General features: G+C 36.9%; 1 protein-coding gene across 4 annotated transcripts in view; it reads left to right on the forward strand.

The window, feature by feature from the left end:
* Positions 1-6,299, forward strand: part of IMPACT (impact RWD domain protein) — a 30,799-nt gene extending 24,500 nt beyond the window's left edge. For all 4 annotated transcript variants that reach the window (XM_042910676.1, XM_042910677.1, XM_042910675.1 and 1 more), the window contains 3 exons: positions 1,253-1,343; positions 2,673-2,807; positions 3,762-6,299. In XM_042910676.1, the coding sequence (XP_042766610.1) occupies positions 1,253-1,343; positions 2,673-2,807; positions 3,762-3,830 (295 nt within the window). In that variant the 3' untranslated portion in view covers positions 3,831-6,299. The remainder of the gene's footprint in view (positions 1-1,252; positions 1,344-2,672; positions 2,808-3,761) is intronic.
* The last annotated feature ends 12,912 nt before the right edge of the window (positions 6,300-19,211 follow it).

The following is a 19,211-nucleotide window of genomic DNA, read 5'->3' on the forward strand; positions in this document are numbered from 1 at the left end:
TGCCGAAAAAGTAAAAATGTCCTTCGTATTTTCATTTTTAAAAAACCTAATAGCACTGATTTATAACTCAAGTTTTCTTCATTTGTTCCATAAAATTATGGTGTTAGGTTATAATTACAGTCCTAATATACACCAACTGCTGACACCTTTTTGCCTTAAATTTGCCATATAAAATTTTGTCTAGTAGCACGAACTTTGTTCTCTTGGAATGAGGTCAATTCTAAATAATTGTAGAGCCTGGTCATAGTAGGTGGGCAGTAAATATTGATTGAGTCAATGAATGGAAAGATAGATTGAAGGAGGAATGAGTGAATAAATGAATGAATATGATTGCTATAATACATATGAATATATAATAAATATATGAATAGGATTGCTATAATTGACTTAGGTATTAGATATGGTAGTATCTGGCTTTTTTATAGCCACAGCTGGAAAAGTATCTTTGCTGCGTTTGCCTAGTCCTAGATGGTGTCATCTGTAGGGACCTAAGAAATCCTGTAGACACCATACCTTAACTGTCACTGTTTTCTTTTTATATCTCACCCTTACTTGCCATGCTTATTCTGCTACAATGTAGCCCAAATTATTATTCCAAATGCAAACTTTCTAGATAATTTAAATAGGTAAATATATCATGATTTATCTCAGATATTGATAATTAACCAGGGGAAAAATTATAGAGAAGGTAAACCTTATAATTCTTAGAATGGGGAGGATAGAGAAATGTTTGATGGCTAGAATAAGATGTGAGGAAAGTATAAAATGTTAATTTATGTTGATTCCATCACCTCCATCTTTTTTATATACTCTTTGTCTCTTCCACTAGCTCTAAGGCTCTTTGAAGACTGAAGTATGCCACTTATTTCTTTATATCATTTCATGGTGCCTACATACTTCTCTACAGTATATTCTCAATCAATGGTTTTCAATGACTACTCTCTGTAACCTTATAGCTTCAAGATTAGATGAAGTGTCAGATGTATAAACTCACCTTTCCATAATTATAGCATTTCTGCTTTAAGGGAGGTGCCCTTGATTCCTAGCTTTCCCAAATATAAAAAAAAAAAAAATGAAATGTACTGGATAACAAATCAGAGAAAATGTATCTAATATATAGTTCAAGAAGAATTTTTTTTTTGACAAATATGCAGATTTTGGAAGTAAATTGATTGCAACAAGTATGTAGGTGTAACTTTTAGGTGCAATATTTTGGAGTTTCAAAGTGTAACACTGTTATATGTATTTCTAGAATATATTGTGAGGATAAACAGACCTTCTTACAGGACTGTGAGGACGATGGGGAGACAGCAGCTGGCGGGCGTCTTCTCCATCTCATGGAGGTAAGTGTAAGTTAAACCCTGGTAATCCTGCTCTCTGAGCCATAAAATTTTTCAATGAAACAGAGCTCCATTTAGGAATAAGTAAATCAGTTAGGCTACATGACATGAGATATATTTGGGATAACTAGTAGTTAATTTTTAAACCTTGAGAGAAACGTTTAACCACTTGATGTGGGGCAGAAAGCCCAAGGTTAATAACAAGCGCTGTGCTTGGAAGGTCTGGCAGTCATAAATGATAGAAGATTGTCTTCAACTCTAAAAAAGCATCTCCTTTTTGTTTTTCAACAATGTCATCCCTGTATTTTCTCTGTTCTGTCTTTGTGCATTTCTTGTTAGTTGGGTATTATTGGACCATCTGGATAGACCCAGAATATTGCTTTCTTCATTAACTTGTCCATCTCCTCACCTTATGTTCTAAGACATTTTCTTACCTGTCTTCCAAGATTTCTGTTGAATTAAAAATTTTTTTTAGCAATCATGTATTTAAGTTTTAACAGTTCTTTCTTGTTGGGGCATCTGACTGGCTCAGTCAGAAAAGCATGTGACTCTTGACCTTGGGGTCATGAGGTTGAGCCCTTTTTTATAATGTGTTGTTTTGGCTTTATGAATGCAATTTCTCTGAGAATAGTAATTAGAGGATTTTTTTTTAGATGTTCTCCCCTTTAAATTTTTCCTGGTCCATTTTAGTTTGTTTATCTTGTCCTTTCTCTTTCATGCTGCTGGATTTTCTTCATCTGTATGGTGATCATTGATCTTAATTGTCTATTAATTTTAAGAATAGATTGGTTTTTTTCCTAAGGTAGTTGCTATAGTTTCTTCTGTTACCGTATGTGGAGGTTTGTTTTCTAATCAGGCCGTTTCCATGATAGGAACTCTGTGTGGTCAGGCCTGTAGCCTGGTGGGCTTCATGTTAAGAACAGCATTTGACAGATACCCAACTGAGGAAGACCTTGCTGGTAGGCCCCAGCAGTTACCCATGCAGCCCGAGTTCTTTCCACTGTTTTGTTCAGAAGCATGTTTTGGTTGTTGTTTGGCCTAGGGGCAAAAGGCTGCTTAAACTGAGCTATTTTGGTTGAATTCATGAAGAACTGGAACACAACCTGCATGAGTTCCCCTTCATTCTTCCCAGTTGCCCCACAGTTTGGAATTCGAGGACACTGTGGAGCACAGTGTTTGATTTCTAAATTCTGTCGCCTGAATTTTAGGAATCTCACTCTGCTCACTCGGGTGGTTCTGCCATTCAAGTCATAGGGAAATTTTATGTGCAGTTTAGAACTCGAATTTGTACATGTCTATGTGTATATCTAATTACGCTTCTGAAAATAACAGATTTTGAATGTGAGAAATGTCATGGTGGTAGTATCACGCTGGTACGGAGGAATTCTACTAGGACCAGATCGCTTTAAACATATCAACAACTGTGCCAGAAACATACTGGTGGAGAGAAACTACACAAATTCACCGGTGAGTGCTTATTGATACTATATAGAGTTTCTCACCATTGCCTATGAAAGTAGAAAAAAACCAAACCCAGACAGAAAATTAAGAATGAATCAGAGTGTTTGTGGTACACTGGGAAAACCTTTGGACTAGGAAATTGTAGACTTAGGTTCTAGTAAAAACAGTGTGGCCAGTTAGTTGTGTAACCTTGGGCAGATCACTCCATCCCTTTGAGCCTTAATTTCATAGATTCATACAGAATTTTATAAAAACTTTTAAGACCCAATTATTCTTCAGTCCCTAAATTGAGGCCAGGTGAGGTTGTATAGCTAATGCTATGAGCTAGCTGTTCTTTAAACGTATGTGAAATTCCGGGGCGCCTGGGTGGCTCAGTCTGTTAGGCGTCTGACTTTGGCTCCGGTCATGATCTCACGGTCCCCCGCATCAGGCTCTGTGCTGACAGCTCAGAGCCTAGAACCTCTTTCAGATTCTGTGTCTCCCTCTCTCTGTGTCCCTCCCTGCTTGTACTCTGTGTCTCAAAAATAAATAAAGGTTAAAAAAAAAAAATTAAACATATGTAAAATTCTGATATTCACTGTTAGTCTCAGAGTCCCTTCCCTCTCCCCTGGCATGCATTTGGATGTCTGCCCTTAAACTTTGAATTTTTTTTGTTTCATATTTTATAAACATGTTTATTTTATTTAAAGTTTTCTACCTTAACTTTGAAAAGTGCACAATAGATTAAATAGATTCAAACATAAATCTGTTAGATGAGTGTTTTCCTTGACTATCCTTGATTATTTTGGAAATATTAAAATAGACTATAAGTAAAAATGTCCCATAAAACAGAAAGATGATGTACCTGGAAGTAATTATATTTTCACTGTTCTGTTTATTCTGTATGATTAGACTTAAGGTTCCTAAGCCAGTATCTTGATATAAACTGGGAGATACTACATTGATTTATATCTTTTTTAGGAGGAATCATCTAAGGCTTTGGGAAAAAACAAAAAAGTAAAAAAAGACAAGAAGAGGAGTGAACATTAATACCTAAAATTATACAACAGGTTAATTTGCCTATAATTATACACAAATTCCACAGTCATCAAGGAATATTGTGCAGAGAGGATCCTGGACTGCTCAAGTCAGCCAATCCATTGTGGACACCAGCGTTACCTTTTCTTCTTTGGTTATATCATCTGCCAAAAATAGAGAACTTGTGATATATTCATGTGTATTTCAGGCTGCTTCAGAAGAATTAATTTGAACTTAATTGCCACTTCATCTAATCTTAGGAAGGTAACAGTTGTCCAGGGCAGTACCTGAATTAACTGTCCATTTCAGTACATGTCAAGTGCCTTTGTTAGGTGGGGAAGAAATGTCTCGAGAGGAATATAAATACCTGATATCTTGTCATCGGGATTCTCATAACGTTAAATGAATATTGCCTTTTACTGCTCGTTATGGCTTATTGGAATAGGAGCTCATTGCAGATTGATCTTGGAGAGTTTCTTGTGATTTTGGTTCATAGGAAGTCACCTTGCATTTTATAGTGTTCATCACTGAGTAATGATTAAGCAAAAATCCAGGAGTATCCATCTGCAGTTATGTGCTGAAGCGATAATTCATCTGACATATTTGTTAGCACAAGTGTTATGCTTTGATTTCTGTCGCAAATTGGTGATTGTGAAATTTCAAAATGTGGTTTTTTGGCTTTTACTTTTTTTGATTCTTGTAATGCAAACCAGTAGATACGGAGTGTCAGTAGTCTCTTGCCCCTGAAACGTGTTAGTGTAATATTCTAGTTTTGGGTCTTTTCATATCCTGGGAGTACCTTTCTTGTGATCTTCATTGAGGAATTAGGACTACTGTAGAAGCTCTTCTGCAGTTAACGGGGCCTTTCTAGAAGGGGGTAGAGGTAGGAAAACAACACTGGTATGGGGTGGAGTGCATCATCGCATAGTTATGTAGGTATGCTCCAGCTGTCTTTCTCAACTCCTTGACTTTGGGGCGAAAAGGAGCAAACATTTTGGTTGGGAAAACAAAGAAAATCCCTCTTGTCCATTCTTACCAGATCTTCCTTAAGATCAGTGTTTTATGTTCCTTTCATCTGCAAGTTATGCTGTTTACCTCTAGACAATACATTTATCTTTGAGATCTAACAGTAAGTCATTAACTGTTCCCCTTCAGATATGATTGCAAACAATTATTGAGAGTCATTAATTGATTGCAGATTTGCCTGAGATTCTCTTCCAAAGGAAGGGGACAGAAATTAGGAGGCAACTTGGAATGGTGCTTGCATTATGGAAAGCATTGCAGAAAAGCAGACACAGATAGATAGCCTTTTCTGGTCTCTTGATGTCTTACCTTTAAAAGATCCAACAACCTTATTTGGTGTTTTTAATAAAAATTAGTAAATAGCTTTCCACTAGGATGGATTCTGAGAAATAAAATCCAAGTCATATTTGTTGTAAATATGTCTGATGTTGCCAGTGATCAAGAGTCATCGGAGGATGTGCTATATATATTTAGAACAGCTAGGTCAGATTCCATGAAAAGTATATCCAGTGTTATTAACTGTTAACTAAAGAAGTTGAAGACCATTAATTAACACTAAAATAATTTCACAATTTTAACACATTCTAACCTGTGAACAAAGATATAAAATAGGAAGAATTTGGTGCTGCAGAAAAATTGAATTAATTTTTCTGTAACACCAAATGTGAATTTCTTTCTTGCTGTTCATCTCAGTTGTTTAGGTCTTTATGGAAGACCTTTAATATCTGTGATCTCATTTTCCCTTATTTAAAAAAAATCTTATTTTTGCATCTTTCTATAAAATTATTAATCACATTTTCCTGACTAAAAAACCTAATCTCCTTTGCCTAAAGTCAGTTAGCTGGGAAGAAGAGATCCCAAAGTCTCTAATTCTGGAATCTGAGTTATTTACACCCAACCATTGTGGACCCCTAGCTAATGAGAGCATCTTTTTCTCTATTTAAAATTTCTCTCTAGTAGAGGGTTTTCAGATTCTCCATACAATTAATTTTCTATAGCCAGATCTATGCTGTGGCATATTTTGTAGTATATTGTGTTAGTTAAAAATATTCTCCATATGCCAGTTATGTAAGAGCAAGTAGCATCTACTTTTTACGTGGGAAAAGCAGTATGGTTTGGAGGTACATACCATGAAGCAGTCTGTTTGAAAAGAGTTACATCAAGCTAATCACACCCAAGAAAGAATAGCATGAAGCAGATACTGTTTGGCGGGCAGGTGAAATTTACTGAGAAAATTGTATAATCACCTCTAATTGTACTATCTAGAGATAACCATTATTAACATTTACTATGTACATCCTTCTATTTTTTTCCTGTGCATGATTTTGTATATATGGCTATTTTTCTTTCCATAAAAATGGTATTAAACTGTATATACTGTTTTGTATCCTGCATATTTCATATAGAAGCATATTGTTAACATTTTCCCATGTCAATAAATATTCTTCTATGGCTTAATTTCTTATGACTACATTGTATTCTGTCTTCTGGGTGTATCATACTATACTAACTGTTCTCCCATGTTTCCAATGTTTAAGTTTTTTTCAATTTTTTCGCTTAAATATTTATGAAAAACTAATCATTGTATGCAGATTTTTTGGTATTTGTCTCTGATTATTAGGAAAAATTCCTAGAAATAGAATTTCTTGGTCAAACATTTATACATTCTAATAGCTTGATTGGTTTAGCCAAATTGCTCTCTAGGAAAGGTTTATTGGTTAGACCTACATTAGCATTGTGTTAGAAGATACTTAGGATACCAAAGATGTGGGACAGTAGGGATTCTGGTAGAAAAAAATACCAGTATATTTTTAAATTGATCTTTTTTTGTTTTGAAATAATTATGGATTCACTAGAAGTTGAAAAATGCTCTCCCTACTAGTAACATCTTATATAACTATAGTATATTTATCAAAACCAAGAAACATATTCTGGATACAAGTTCTTTGTCAGGTAATTTGCAAATAATCTCCCATTTTGTTGCTTGTCGTCTTTTCATTCTCTTGACTGTTTTTCACAGAGTAAAAGTATTTAATTTTGATGAGACATAATTGACCTTTTGTTTTGTTTTTAATCAAGAGTTTGGTGTTAGGTCTAAAGACTTTGCCTAAACCCAGGTCATAAAGATTTTTTTCTGTTCTCTTTTTAAAGTTTTAGAGGTTTTTTGTTTGTTTTTCATTCAGATCTGTTATCCATTTTTTGTTAATTTTTGTATAAGAGATTTAATTTGCAGTTCATTTCCATATGGATATCCAATTATGAGGGTGACTATTAAAAAAAAAAATTTTTTTTTTAACATTTATTCATTTTTGAGAGACAGCACCAGCAGGGGAGGAGGAAAGAGAGAGGGAGACAACAGAATCCGAAGCAGGCTGCAGGCTCTGAGCTGTCAGCACAGAGCCTGAAACGGGGCTCAAACTCACAGAGTGTGAGATTGTGACCTGAGCTGAAGTCAGACGTTTAACCGACTGAGCCACCCAGGCGCCCCAGGAGTGACTAAGTTTTTAAATTGAACTTCTTAATGAGTTTCACAAAATAAAGTTATATAACCAGCACTTAGGTTGGAAGGACACTACCGGCACTGCAGAATCCCCTTGCATCTCATCCCACATTAGCTGCTCTCCCTGCCACCTAACCATCTCCCTGACTTCTGACCCCAGAGGTTAATTTGGTCTGTTTTGACTTTAACATGGAGTCACACAGTATGTATTCTTAACGTTTATTTATTTTTGAGAGCCAGAACGAGCAGGGGAGGAACAGAGAGAGAGGGAGACACAGAATCCGAAGCAAGCTCCAGGCTCTGAGCTGTCAGCACGGAGACCAACGTGGGGCTCAACCCACGAACTGTGAGATCATGACCTGAGCCGAAGTCAGTTGCTTAACCGACTGAGCCACCCAACCTCCCCTACACAGTATGTACTCTTGTTTGGACTCCTTTTGTTCCAACATTTTTTGAAATTCATCTGATTCTTGTATGTAGCAGTTATTTTATTCTTACCACTGTATAATATTCCATTGAGTGAACATGGCAGTTTATCAATTCTGTTTATGAGTATTTGGGTCTCCAGTCTGAGGCTGTTACAATTAGTGCTGTTACGATTATTCTCGTGCATGGCTTGTAGTCAACACATATACGCATTTCTGAAGCATATATACCTGGAAATGAATTTGCCAAGTCAGGATCCACGTATGTAGAGCTTTAGAGTACACCGCCCCAAGGTGTGCTGGTAAATTTTTTAACTCTCTCTGGGGTGGTTGCTCATCAATAACATTTGCCAGTTCCTGTGGTGTATATACTCCCACACCGTTCAATTCCAAGCTACCAAGGTGAAATCAACCTGCGGCAAACTTCCTGAAAACCTAGCAGTTGCTTCTTTGTGAGTTCCGGCACACATCACTCATGCTCCCAAGCAGTTTTCCAAAGCAGTTAAACCAATTTACACTCCTACCAGTAGTGAACAAAGTTCTAGTTGCTGCACATCCATATTTGGTATTACCTGACTTTCAATTTAATTATGCTGTGTGGTACATTGTGCCTTCAGTTTGTGGTCTTAATTTGCATTCCCCTGATGACTAATGAAATTGAATGCCTTTGGTTACTATAGTTTATACCTGAAATGACTGAGTAATCTTAAATGACACATGTCCCCCCTGCCAGCAGTGGAAATATTGGGGCTTGTTACCAAGTTGGTTCAGATACAGAGAAATCCGTTTACGGTTTTGCGTACCTGTGACATATTCTGTAAATTTCAGTACTCCAGCACTGTCCCACTGGTATATTCTCTGTGAATTTATCAGGGAACTTCATCTTTTTTGCTCTTAGATTCCTAATTTATAAACATGTAGATTATGATTCTTCCCTGACTGGGATATTATGGAGATGGGATATTATGGATATTAAATGGGATGCCTTCCACGGTGCTTAGTATGTGATAAGCATAATATCACAACATATAAAAACCATTCTTAGCTCAGGGGCCAGACTATGGTCTGTGAGCAATGGTTTGCCAACCCCCTGGTGTAGACCAGGTAAAAAAGAGAAAGAAAGGCAAGTCAAAAATTGTAACGCTTACAGATAGGATTTTGGTTTCTGAACCTATAGGGAAGAGTTTTTTTGTTACATTTTGTTTTCCCATTTAGCCCCACTTTTGAGTTACATACTGTTTAGGGTCATGATAAAGTTAATTCATATATCAGGACCCACCAAATGGGGACTGCCCCAGTAGCACAACCCATGTCATAGATCTAAACATAGGTCTGTCTGCACTTACGGGAAATGCCTCTCAAGGAAACTCAGCTTATATCAATCATAGTCCTCCAACTCAGCTTTAGCTATCTTACCCTACTCTAAACAGTAGGACCTGCTGGCCTTATAAGGAATCGGACCTCCTAGCCATGTTTCTGTCTTACCTCTCCTAATATTCTATAAAACTCACTCTTGCCCAAAATTCCTTGCCAAGAATGCTTTACTGGTTGTCAGGCACTGTACTCCCCTAATCTGTGGATTATTGTTCTTTGAATAAAGGACATCAAACTCATTACCAGATTGTATTATTGTCATTCGACAGACAAGAGATAAATCACAACTATGTGTTTGTAATTAAGGAGAATTAGATTTGCAAGTCAGAGCTGGATTTAAATTTTGGTTCTGTTCCTTGGACATGGAAGCCATCTTGGACAACTTACTTAACTTCTTTGAGCTTTATTTTTCTCATCTGTAAAATGGGGCAAATAATCCTTCCTCATAGGACTTTTGGAGGGTTGAATGAAATAAGATCGTGTGTGAAATGCCACTAAAGTTTCACACAAAGGAGGAGCTTAATGTTTCTTGTAAAAGAAGTGAAATCAGATTGATCTGAAATCAGTAAGATATTGGTGCTGAAGTGTAGCTGAATATGCCACCTGAAATATGCCTCTTTGGCATAAGGATTAGTTTGAGCTAATTATTTCAGGAAACTGCAGACATAGCAGAAGTTCTGAAGACTAAGAAAAAGTTACCTTTTTGTAATGGAAATCTACATTTATAAAGGAAATTTACATTAGAAAGGGGGCCTGTACCAGAAAGAGAGCTATTACCATATACAACTTTTTCACCTGTGTCTTATCTGCATGTCTACCCTGCAAAGGGCAACCTTTGCTTACCAATCATTTCCTCCTCCCACCTTCCCATAAATTACCTCCTCTCCCCTCTCCCCCCCAACATCTTTTTTGTCTTTAGATGAAGATGGTATTTAAGATAGTGGCTTGGATCGTCTCGGGAGTTTTAGTTATTTTTCCTGGGTATCTCCCACACATATATGAGGCATACATGTTAATAAACGTCTGCTTGTTTTTCTTTTGTCAATCTGTTTTTTTATTACAGGAAGCAAAGTACTTGAACAGATATTTATCCAAAGAATGTATACAAATGGCACATGAACAGATGCTCAATATCATTAATCGTTAGGGAAATGCAAATCAAAACCATAATGAGAAATCTCATCATACCCATTAAGATGGCTGCTATGAAAAAAACAAACAAACACAAAATAACAAGTGTTGGCAAAGGTGTGGAGATATTGGAACCCTTGTGCCTGCTGGTAGGAATGTAAAATGGTACAGCCACTAGGGATAACAATATAGTGATTCCTCAAAAAATTAAAACAGAATTACCATACAATACCCCAATTTCAATTCTGGGTATATACCTCAAGAAACTGAAAGCAGGGTCTTGAAGAAATACTTGTACATCTATGATCATAGCAGTATTATTTACAAAAGCCAAAAGGTAAAAGCAACCCAAATGTCCATCAACAGATAAATAGATACACAAAATGTGTTATATACATTCAGTGGTATATTATTCATCCTTAGAAAGGAAGGCAATTCTGACACGTGCTACAACATGGATAAAACTTGAGGATATTACGCTAAGTGAGTGAAATAATCCAGTCACAAAAGGACAAATACTGTATGATTCTACTTACATGAGGTACCTACAGTCATTGAATTCATAGAGACACAAAGTAGAATGGTGGTTGCCAGGGGCTGAGAAGAAGGGAAAATGGGAAATTGTTGGTAATGGGTGTAGAGTTTCAGTTTTGCATGACGAAGAGTTCTGGAGATTGGTTGGTACAACAGTATGAATATACTTAACACCACTGAATGGCACACTTAAAAATGGTTAACATAGCAAATCTTAAGTTATGTGTCTTTTGCCACAATTAAAAAAAATAGTAATAGGACCCTATATAGTATAGGGTAGACTTCACTTTGTTCTAACTGTTGTAAGGTGATGTGGAAAGCAGGAAGAAAGCTGCAGTGGGAGTAGCTGATGGAAGTTGTCCGGAGGCATGCACAGGGCTGATCGATGTAAGAAAAAAATACCAACTGAAATAAACGTTCTGGGGAATTGCATTGGTGGGAGGACCTACCCTTTATAGTTCATTGTTTTACTATAAGTTTATTGAAAACTTTTGTTTAGAGGAAATGAAAGTTTGGTGTGTGGCTGGGGTGCAGGGGACTGGAGAAAGAATCTTATGAGATGAAACAGAAAAGGTAGGCAAAATGAGTCAGGTAGAATCTTGTAGACCTTGATAAGATCTTTTTTTTTCTTTTCTTTTTTTTTTTTAAACATGAAATTTATTGTCAAATTGGTTTCCATACAACACCCAGTGCTCATCCCAACAGGTGCCCTCCTTAATACCCATCACCCACTGTCCCCTCCCTCCCACCCCCCATCAACCCTCAGATTGTTCTCAGTTTTTAAGAGTCTCTTATGGTTTGGCTCCCTCCCTCTCTAACTTTTTTTTTTTCCTTCCCTTCCCCCATGGTCTTCTGTTAAGTTTCTCAGGATCCACACAAGAGTGAAAACATACGGTATCTGTCTTTCTTTCTTTGTATGACTTATTTCACTTAGCATAATACTCTCCAATTCCATCCATATTGCTACAAAAGGCCGTATTTCATTCTTTCTCATTGCCATGTAGTATTCCATTGTGTATATAAACCACAATTTCTTCCCTGAGAAGATCTTAAAAAGAGCAATGTGAAACAACGAAAGGATTTTAAGCAGAAGAGTGACTCAATCAGATTTGTCTTTCAAGAAGAGAACCTTAGTTGCTCTGGTAGAAAATGGATTGAAAATCAACAAGAGTGGATAATGGAAAACATTTAAGAGGCTATTGTAGTAATAAAGAGATAACGGTAGTTTGGATTAGGATAATGGCAATGGAGATGAAACTATGTAGATGAATTTGAAAAACATTTAGGAAGCAAACTTAGAATCTGCTGATGAATTGGGTAACAGGATGAGCCATTGGCATGGATCCATATTATGATACTCTCATAAATATACCTCTTGAAATTTCTTTCTTTTTCTTTGGTATTCCTATTCCTAGGCTTTTGTGAGTTGCCTGTGATACACATGTTTGCCATCCCTCAACACAGGGATGAGAAATGTATGGCATTATTTCCAAAATGGGAATATCACAGAATTTCATTGGCATATGACAATTTCTAAGAATTGTTTTTAACTTTAATTCATGTTTCATTTGACTTATTAATTTGTAAATTAGTTATATATCCTAATCAGGATGAACAAATAACTGGAGAAAGTATGGGTTTTGTTTGTTTTGATTTTTAATAATTTGAATTTCCTTTGGCTGTTATTTTGAGGGACTGGAAAAACTAAATTTGGCTTTGCTAATATGATTGTATGGTACCTATCTACTGATAACAAAATCTATGTCTCATTGAAACTACTGAGTGAAGTCATAAAACTGTGTTTACAATATACATTTACAGTTAATCCAAGTCCTCTTTCAAATAACAGTCTACTATTTCATGTACCCCTGGGTAGTATGAGTATTCTATAATAACAAAATAATCCTAATTCCTCCCATCTGTCCCTAATGTCATTGCTGTCATTCATTTCATTTACAAATAAGCGTATATAAGACTGGATATGATATCTACATAAGCATACATAATCAAATATGTTATTGGTATTATTTTTTTTAAACAAACTATTATCTGTTAGATCAATTAAGAATTAGAAATATATGAGGTGTCTGAGTGGCTCAGTCAGTTAAGTGTTCCACTCTTGATTTTGGCTCCGGACATGATCTCACAATTTGTGAGGTCGAGCCCTGCATTGGGCTCTGTGCTGTTAGCATGGAGCCTGCTTGGGATTCTCTCTCCCTCTCTCTCTCTCTGCCCCTCCTCCACTTGCTCTCTCTTTCTCTCTCAAAATAAATAAACATTTAAAAATGAATTAAAAAAATGTTTTGTTTTCTTTTTTTTTACCTTCACTTATTCCTTCTTCGATGCTCTTCTTTAGCTTAGGTAGATCCAAGTTTCTGACCTCTTTCTTTCTCTCTAAAAAACTTTTTTTTTTTAATGTTTATTTATTTTGAGATTGAAAGAGAGAGAGAAAGCAAGCCGAGGGACAGAGAGAGAGAGAGATGGAGGGAGAAAATCCCAAGCAGGACCCATGCTGCCCGCACAGAGCCCGACATGGGGCTCGAACCCACAAACCGTGAGACCATGACCCGAGCTGAAATCAAGAGTCAGACAATCAACTGACTGAGCCACCCAGGCGCCCCTAAAAAACTTTTAATATTTCTGCAAGGCAGGTCTACTGGCAACAAATTCCCTCAATTTTTGTTTATCTGAGAGAGTCTATTTCTCCTTCACTTTTGAAGGATAATTTTGTAGGGTACAGGATTCTAGGTTGGTGGGTTTTTCTCTCAACACTAAAATATTTCACTCTCATCTTGCTGGCATGATTTCTGGGAAGTTGGATGTAATTCTTGTCTTTGTTCTTTTATAGGTAAGGTAGTTTTTTCCTCTGAAATTCTATCAGGATTTTTTCTTTACCTTTCATTTTCTGAAAGTTTGAAATAATATGCTTAGGTGTAGTCTTTTGAGTATTTATTCAGGTTGGTGTTCTCTAAGGTTCCTGGATCTATGGTTTAGTGTCTGACATTTGGGGAAATTCTCAGTCATTGATGTTTCAAATATTTCTTCTGTTCCTTTCTCTCTTCTTCTGGTATTCTCACTATGCATATGTTAATCGTTTGTAGTCAGCCCACAGGCCTTGGATATTCTTTTCTTTATTTCAGTTGTTGTTCTTTTTGCTTTTGGTTTTCTAGGATTCTATTGACATAACCTTTAGCTCAGAGATTCTTTTTTCAGTCATGTCCAGTTTACTAACTAGCCCAGTTTTCTACAGTGTTTTTTTTATCTCTAGCATTTATTTTTGGTTCTTTCTTAGGATTTCCACTTCTCTGCTTATATTGCTTGTTTGTTCTTTTCTTTCTTTCTCTCTTTTTAAAAACTGCAGTATAATCAACATATAACATTATGTTAGTTTTAGGTGTACAACATAATGATTTGAAATTTGTATATATTGCAAAACAATCACCACAGTAAGTCTGGTTAATATATATTACCATAAGTATTTTTTTTCTTCTGATGATAACTTAAGATTTACTCTTTTAGCAAATTTCAAATATTATTAACTATAGTCACCATGCTGTACATTACATCTCCATGACTTACATAACTGCAATATTGTACCTTTTGACCTCCTTTACCCATTTTGGCCACCTCTTCCCAGTCCCCACCTCAGGAACCACCTATCTGTCCTCTGTATCTATGAGCTTGGCTTTTGTCATTGTTATTTTGTTTTGTCTTTTTTTTTTTTTTAGGTTCCACAAAGAAATGAAAGCATACGGTATTTGTATTTCTGTGTCTTATTTATTTCACTTGACATAATACCCTCAAGGTCCATCCATAGTTTCACAAATGTCAAGATTTCATTCTGAATGATATTCCATTGTATGTATGTTTATACACCACATTTTCTTTTTTAACGTTTATTTATTTTGAGAGACAGAGAGAGCATGAGTGAGGGAAGTGCAGAGAAAGAGGGAGACAGAATTTGAAGCAGGCTCCAGGCTCTGAGCTGTCAGCAAAGAGCCTGACGTGGGGCTCGAGCTCACGGACCGTGAGATCATGACCTGAGTCAAAGTCAGATGCTTAACCGACTGAGCCACCCAGGTGCCTCTACACCACATTTTCTTTTTGATTCATCCATCAGTGGACACCTAGGTTGCTTCCATATCTTGGCTATTATAAATAATGCTTCTATGAACATGGAGGTACATACATCTTTTCAAGTTAGTGTTTGCCCATTTGTTCTTGCATACTGCCTGCATTATCCAGAGCCCTTCTCATACTCTTCATAGTTGTTTTAAATTCCCAGTTTGATAATTCCAACATCGCTGCCATTTCTGGTTCTGATGCTCACTCATGTTATTCAAATTGTGTTTTTTGCCTTTTGGTATGTCTTGTAATTTTTTTTTCTTGATAGCCAGACATGATGCACTGAGTAAAAAGAACTGCTTTATATAGGCCTTTAGTGATGTGACAATGAGGTGTCAGGAGAGGGGAAGCATTCTATAGTCCTATGATTACATCTCAGTCTTTTCGTGAGCCCATGCCTCTGGACTGTGAACTGTAAAAGTATTTCTTACTCTCCTCCATTAGGTGGGACAAGATGGCTGGAGTGGGCTGGAGTTGGGTGTTTCCCTTCCCCAAGATCTGTTAGGCTCTGATCTAACCCCAACAGGTTGGGTTCTGGTTAACTAGTTTCCTCCTGAGGGCAGGCCTTGTTAAGAACAGAGTGCTCTGGCATATTTCAAAATGGTTTCTTTTTCTCTCCCCCTGCTGGAAGTATAAGGGATTTTTCTGATATTTGCACTGGGAACTTGGTCGAACTCTTGGAAACAAATCTCGTAATATTGTAGGGTCCTCCCTGTGACTGGATCCCCCTGGAATTTTACACTGTGAGTTAACTTCCCTGATCCTCTAACAATTCATCAATTACAGTTCATGGTTTTGCACCCTGGCACCAGTTCGTTAGTGTTTTCTGTTTTCAGACCTTCTGCTTTGATAACTCATAACTCTGTATATTTGCCCGGCTGTCTTTCCAGTCTTGGCGATAGCAGTTTGCCCTGTGTCCCTCCCTCTCTTATGGATCCAAGAAGAGTTGCTTTTTCAGCCTGTTCAGCTTTTTCATCATTAGGATGGAGTGGTGAATTCCAAGTTCCTTACATGTGGAACCAGAAGTTCTAAGACCATGTTTGTATATGTTACCTAACTTATTTAAGTATAATCATAATGACCACATTTTAAATGAAGTTCTATGCTTAAGACTGAAAACTCATGCTGCTCAGTTTTGTCATCTGCCAATTATGCTGTTGTGCTATTAAATTTTTTTTTTTACAAGAGCTTAAACAAATGTATGTTGTTTGAATGCTAAAATGTCATTTCATATTGACCTTATATGCTGGTGAGTTTTCTTTTTAATATTGGCTTCCCTAGTGATTTTATGTCTTAAACCATAAAATTCTATTTCACAAGCTTGAAATATACTTTATTTGATGTTTGAGATACAAAGATATTGTTAAACTGAATAGAAAATAAAGAAGAGTATGGTCCTGGCATAGGAATAGACATAAAGATCAATGGACTAGTATTGAGAATCAAGAAATAAACACATACATTTATGGTCAGTTGATATTCTACAAGGATTGCAAGGCAATTCAATGGGTTAAAAAGTAACTTTTCCAACAAATAACATCAACTTGATATTCACATGCAAAACAATGAAATTGCATCCATACCTCACACCATATATGAAAGTTAGCTCAAATGTATCAAAGACCTAAATATAAAGCTAAAACTATAAAACTCACAGAAGAAAACATAATAGTAAATCTTCATAACCTTGGATTAGATAATGGTTTCTTAGCTGTGACACCATGAGTGTAAGCAATTAAAAAAATCAGTTGGAATTCATCAAAATTAAAAACTTCTGTGCTTCAAAAGATATTATTAAGAAAGTGAAAATAACACACAGAATGGGAGTAAATATTTGCAAATTATATCTGATAAGGATCTAGTAGCCAGAATATATAAAGAAGTCTTTTTTTTTAATGTTTATTTATTCTTGAGAGAGCGAGAGAGAGAGTGAGCAGGGAAAGGAGAGAGAGAGAGGGAGACACAGAATCTGAAGCAGGCTCCAAGCCTGATGTGGGGCTCGAACTCACAAACTGAGATCATGACCTAAGCCGAAGTCATACACTTAACCCACCAAGCCACCCAGGCCCCCCTATAAAGAAGTCTTAAAATTCAACAACAAATAATGCAAAATAGCCTCAGGAAGAAAAGAGTCTGGTCCTTCTACTTCCTCTTCATCCCTAAATGTAAACCTGCTGGTAAGACTCTGCATGGTGATGATTTTAGTCTCCTGTTTGTTAAAGGAGATGGGCTGTGTTGGAGACCGGCAGAATTCTGCAGGGTAAGTTTAAGTCTCTTGTTGTGTCCCTCTTCACATTAGCAAGATGAATCTTTTTTTTTTTTTTTTTAGTTGATTTATTTATTTTTAGAGAAAGAGAGAGTGCACGCAGACTTGAGCACAGGGTGGGCAAAGGGAAAGGGAGAGAGAATTCCAAGCAGGATCCACACTGTCAGCACAGAGCCTGATGTGGGGCTCTATCCCACGAACTGTAAGACCTGAGCTGAAATCAGAAGTTGGATGCTTAACTGACTGAGCCACCCAGGAACCCCACAAGATGAATCTTTAACAGTCACTACATGAGGTAAGGTGATGTTTATTTCTATTCTTAGCTATATAAGCATAATTAGTGGCTTAAGTTAAAGGATCTAAATAATTCCAAAAGACCTTAGATCACTGGTCACAGTTCACTAAAAAAAGTTACTTAAATTCATTATTTAGTAGCAAATTGCTAACTGATATATGAAAATCTCTAGATGTTTAACAATCTTGATTAAAAGGGTTTAATCATGGGGCACCTTGGGTGGCTCAGTCAGTGGAGCATCTGATTTTGACTCAGGTCATGATCTCACAGCTTGTGATTTGAGCCCCACATCAGGATCTGTGCTGATAGCTTGGAGCCTGGAGTCTGCTTCAGATTCTGTTTCTGTCTCTCTGCCCCTCCCCCACTCACGCTCTGTCTCCCTCTCAAAAATAATTAAACGTTAAAAAAAATTTTTTTAAAAGGGTTTAATCATGACTTTCTGAATGTTAAAGTCCATGATTATTAAACAGTCTCTGTGAATAGGTTCTTTTGAATGGTGAACTCACCTGTGAAGATTACTGATGATAGCTACTAGGATTTATTTATATATATTTATTTTTATTTACAGAACTCGAATTTTTAAAGTATCGTAAATACTTTAAAAAGAATCCTTGGACATACATCAGAAGGATAGAAAAGGAAGGGGCCTGCCACACAAGTTACAGCGACTTGACACCAGTAAATTTAAATAAATGTAAACAGAGTACCTAGAATGGAATTCTGAGCTATGCACCTAGTCAACTCTCTGCTCACACAAGGTAAGAAAGGATGAAATCTTGCCCAACATAATTTGTCATTATTCTTTTTCTTAAATGTTACCTACCTGGCAGTCCACTTCCATGAAAGCAATTCCCTACAACCTCAGACCACAAGGCAAGCTCTCCAAAGTCTGTTGGATTGCTTTCTCTTCCCACATGAAATTACAAGAAAAAAAAAAAAGTCCAGATTACCACACTTTGTCCATAAAATAAATCCTTGTTTACCTTATGAGCCAACCCACTCAGTGCCCCTTTACAATCTTATCTATACTGCTTATAGTCATCTTGTTTACTTTTGTACCTTATCTTCTACTACAAAGTCAGCAGTGTATTTATCAACCTTTCTTTCCTTCCTCTTCACACTGAATGCTCTTTAGAGTCTCCAATTTAGAGACTGGAATTAAGAAATTACATTAAACCGGTGCTGCATTGCTTTTTTAATAGAAAGGCCTTGAAAGTTGGCCAAACATAAAAACTGGCTAGTTTTGGGGCGCCTGGAGGGCTCAGTCAGTTAAGTGTCTGACTTTGGCTCAGGCCATGATCTCATAGTTTGTGAGTTCAAGCCCTGCATCTGGCTCTGTGCTGACAGCTCAGAGCCTGGAGCCTTCTTCAGATTCTGTGTCTCCCTCTCACCTGCCCCTCCCCTGCTGATGCTCTGTTTCTGTCTGTCTCTCTCTCAAAAATGAATAAACATTAAAAAAATTTTTTTTTAAATCCTGGCTAGTTTTGGAAGGGACTTTGTAATTGTGGAAGAATGTAAAAAGTCCTAATACCTTGGGGCGCCTGGGTGGCTTGGTCAGTTAAGTGTCTGACTTTGGCTCGGGTCACGATCTCACAGTTCGTGAGTTCGAGCCCCGCGTCAGGCTCTGTGCTGACCGCTCAGAGCCTGGAGCCTGTTTCAGATTCTGTGTCTCCCTCTCTCTCTGCCCCTCCCCTTGTTCATGCTCTGTCTCTCTCTGTCT

This window comes from Panthera leo, chromosome D3 (genome assembly GCF_018350215.1).
Source record: "Panthera leo isolate Ple1 chromosome D3, P.leo_Ple1_pat1.1, whole genome shotgun sequence".
In the NCBI taxonomy this organism is placed as follows: Eukaryota; Metazoa; Chordata; class Mammalia; order Carnivora; family Felidae; genus Panthera; species Panthera leo.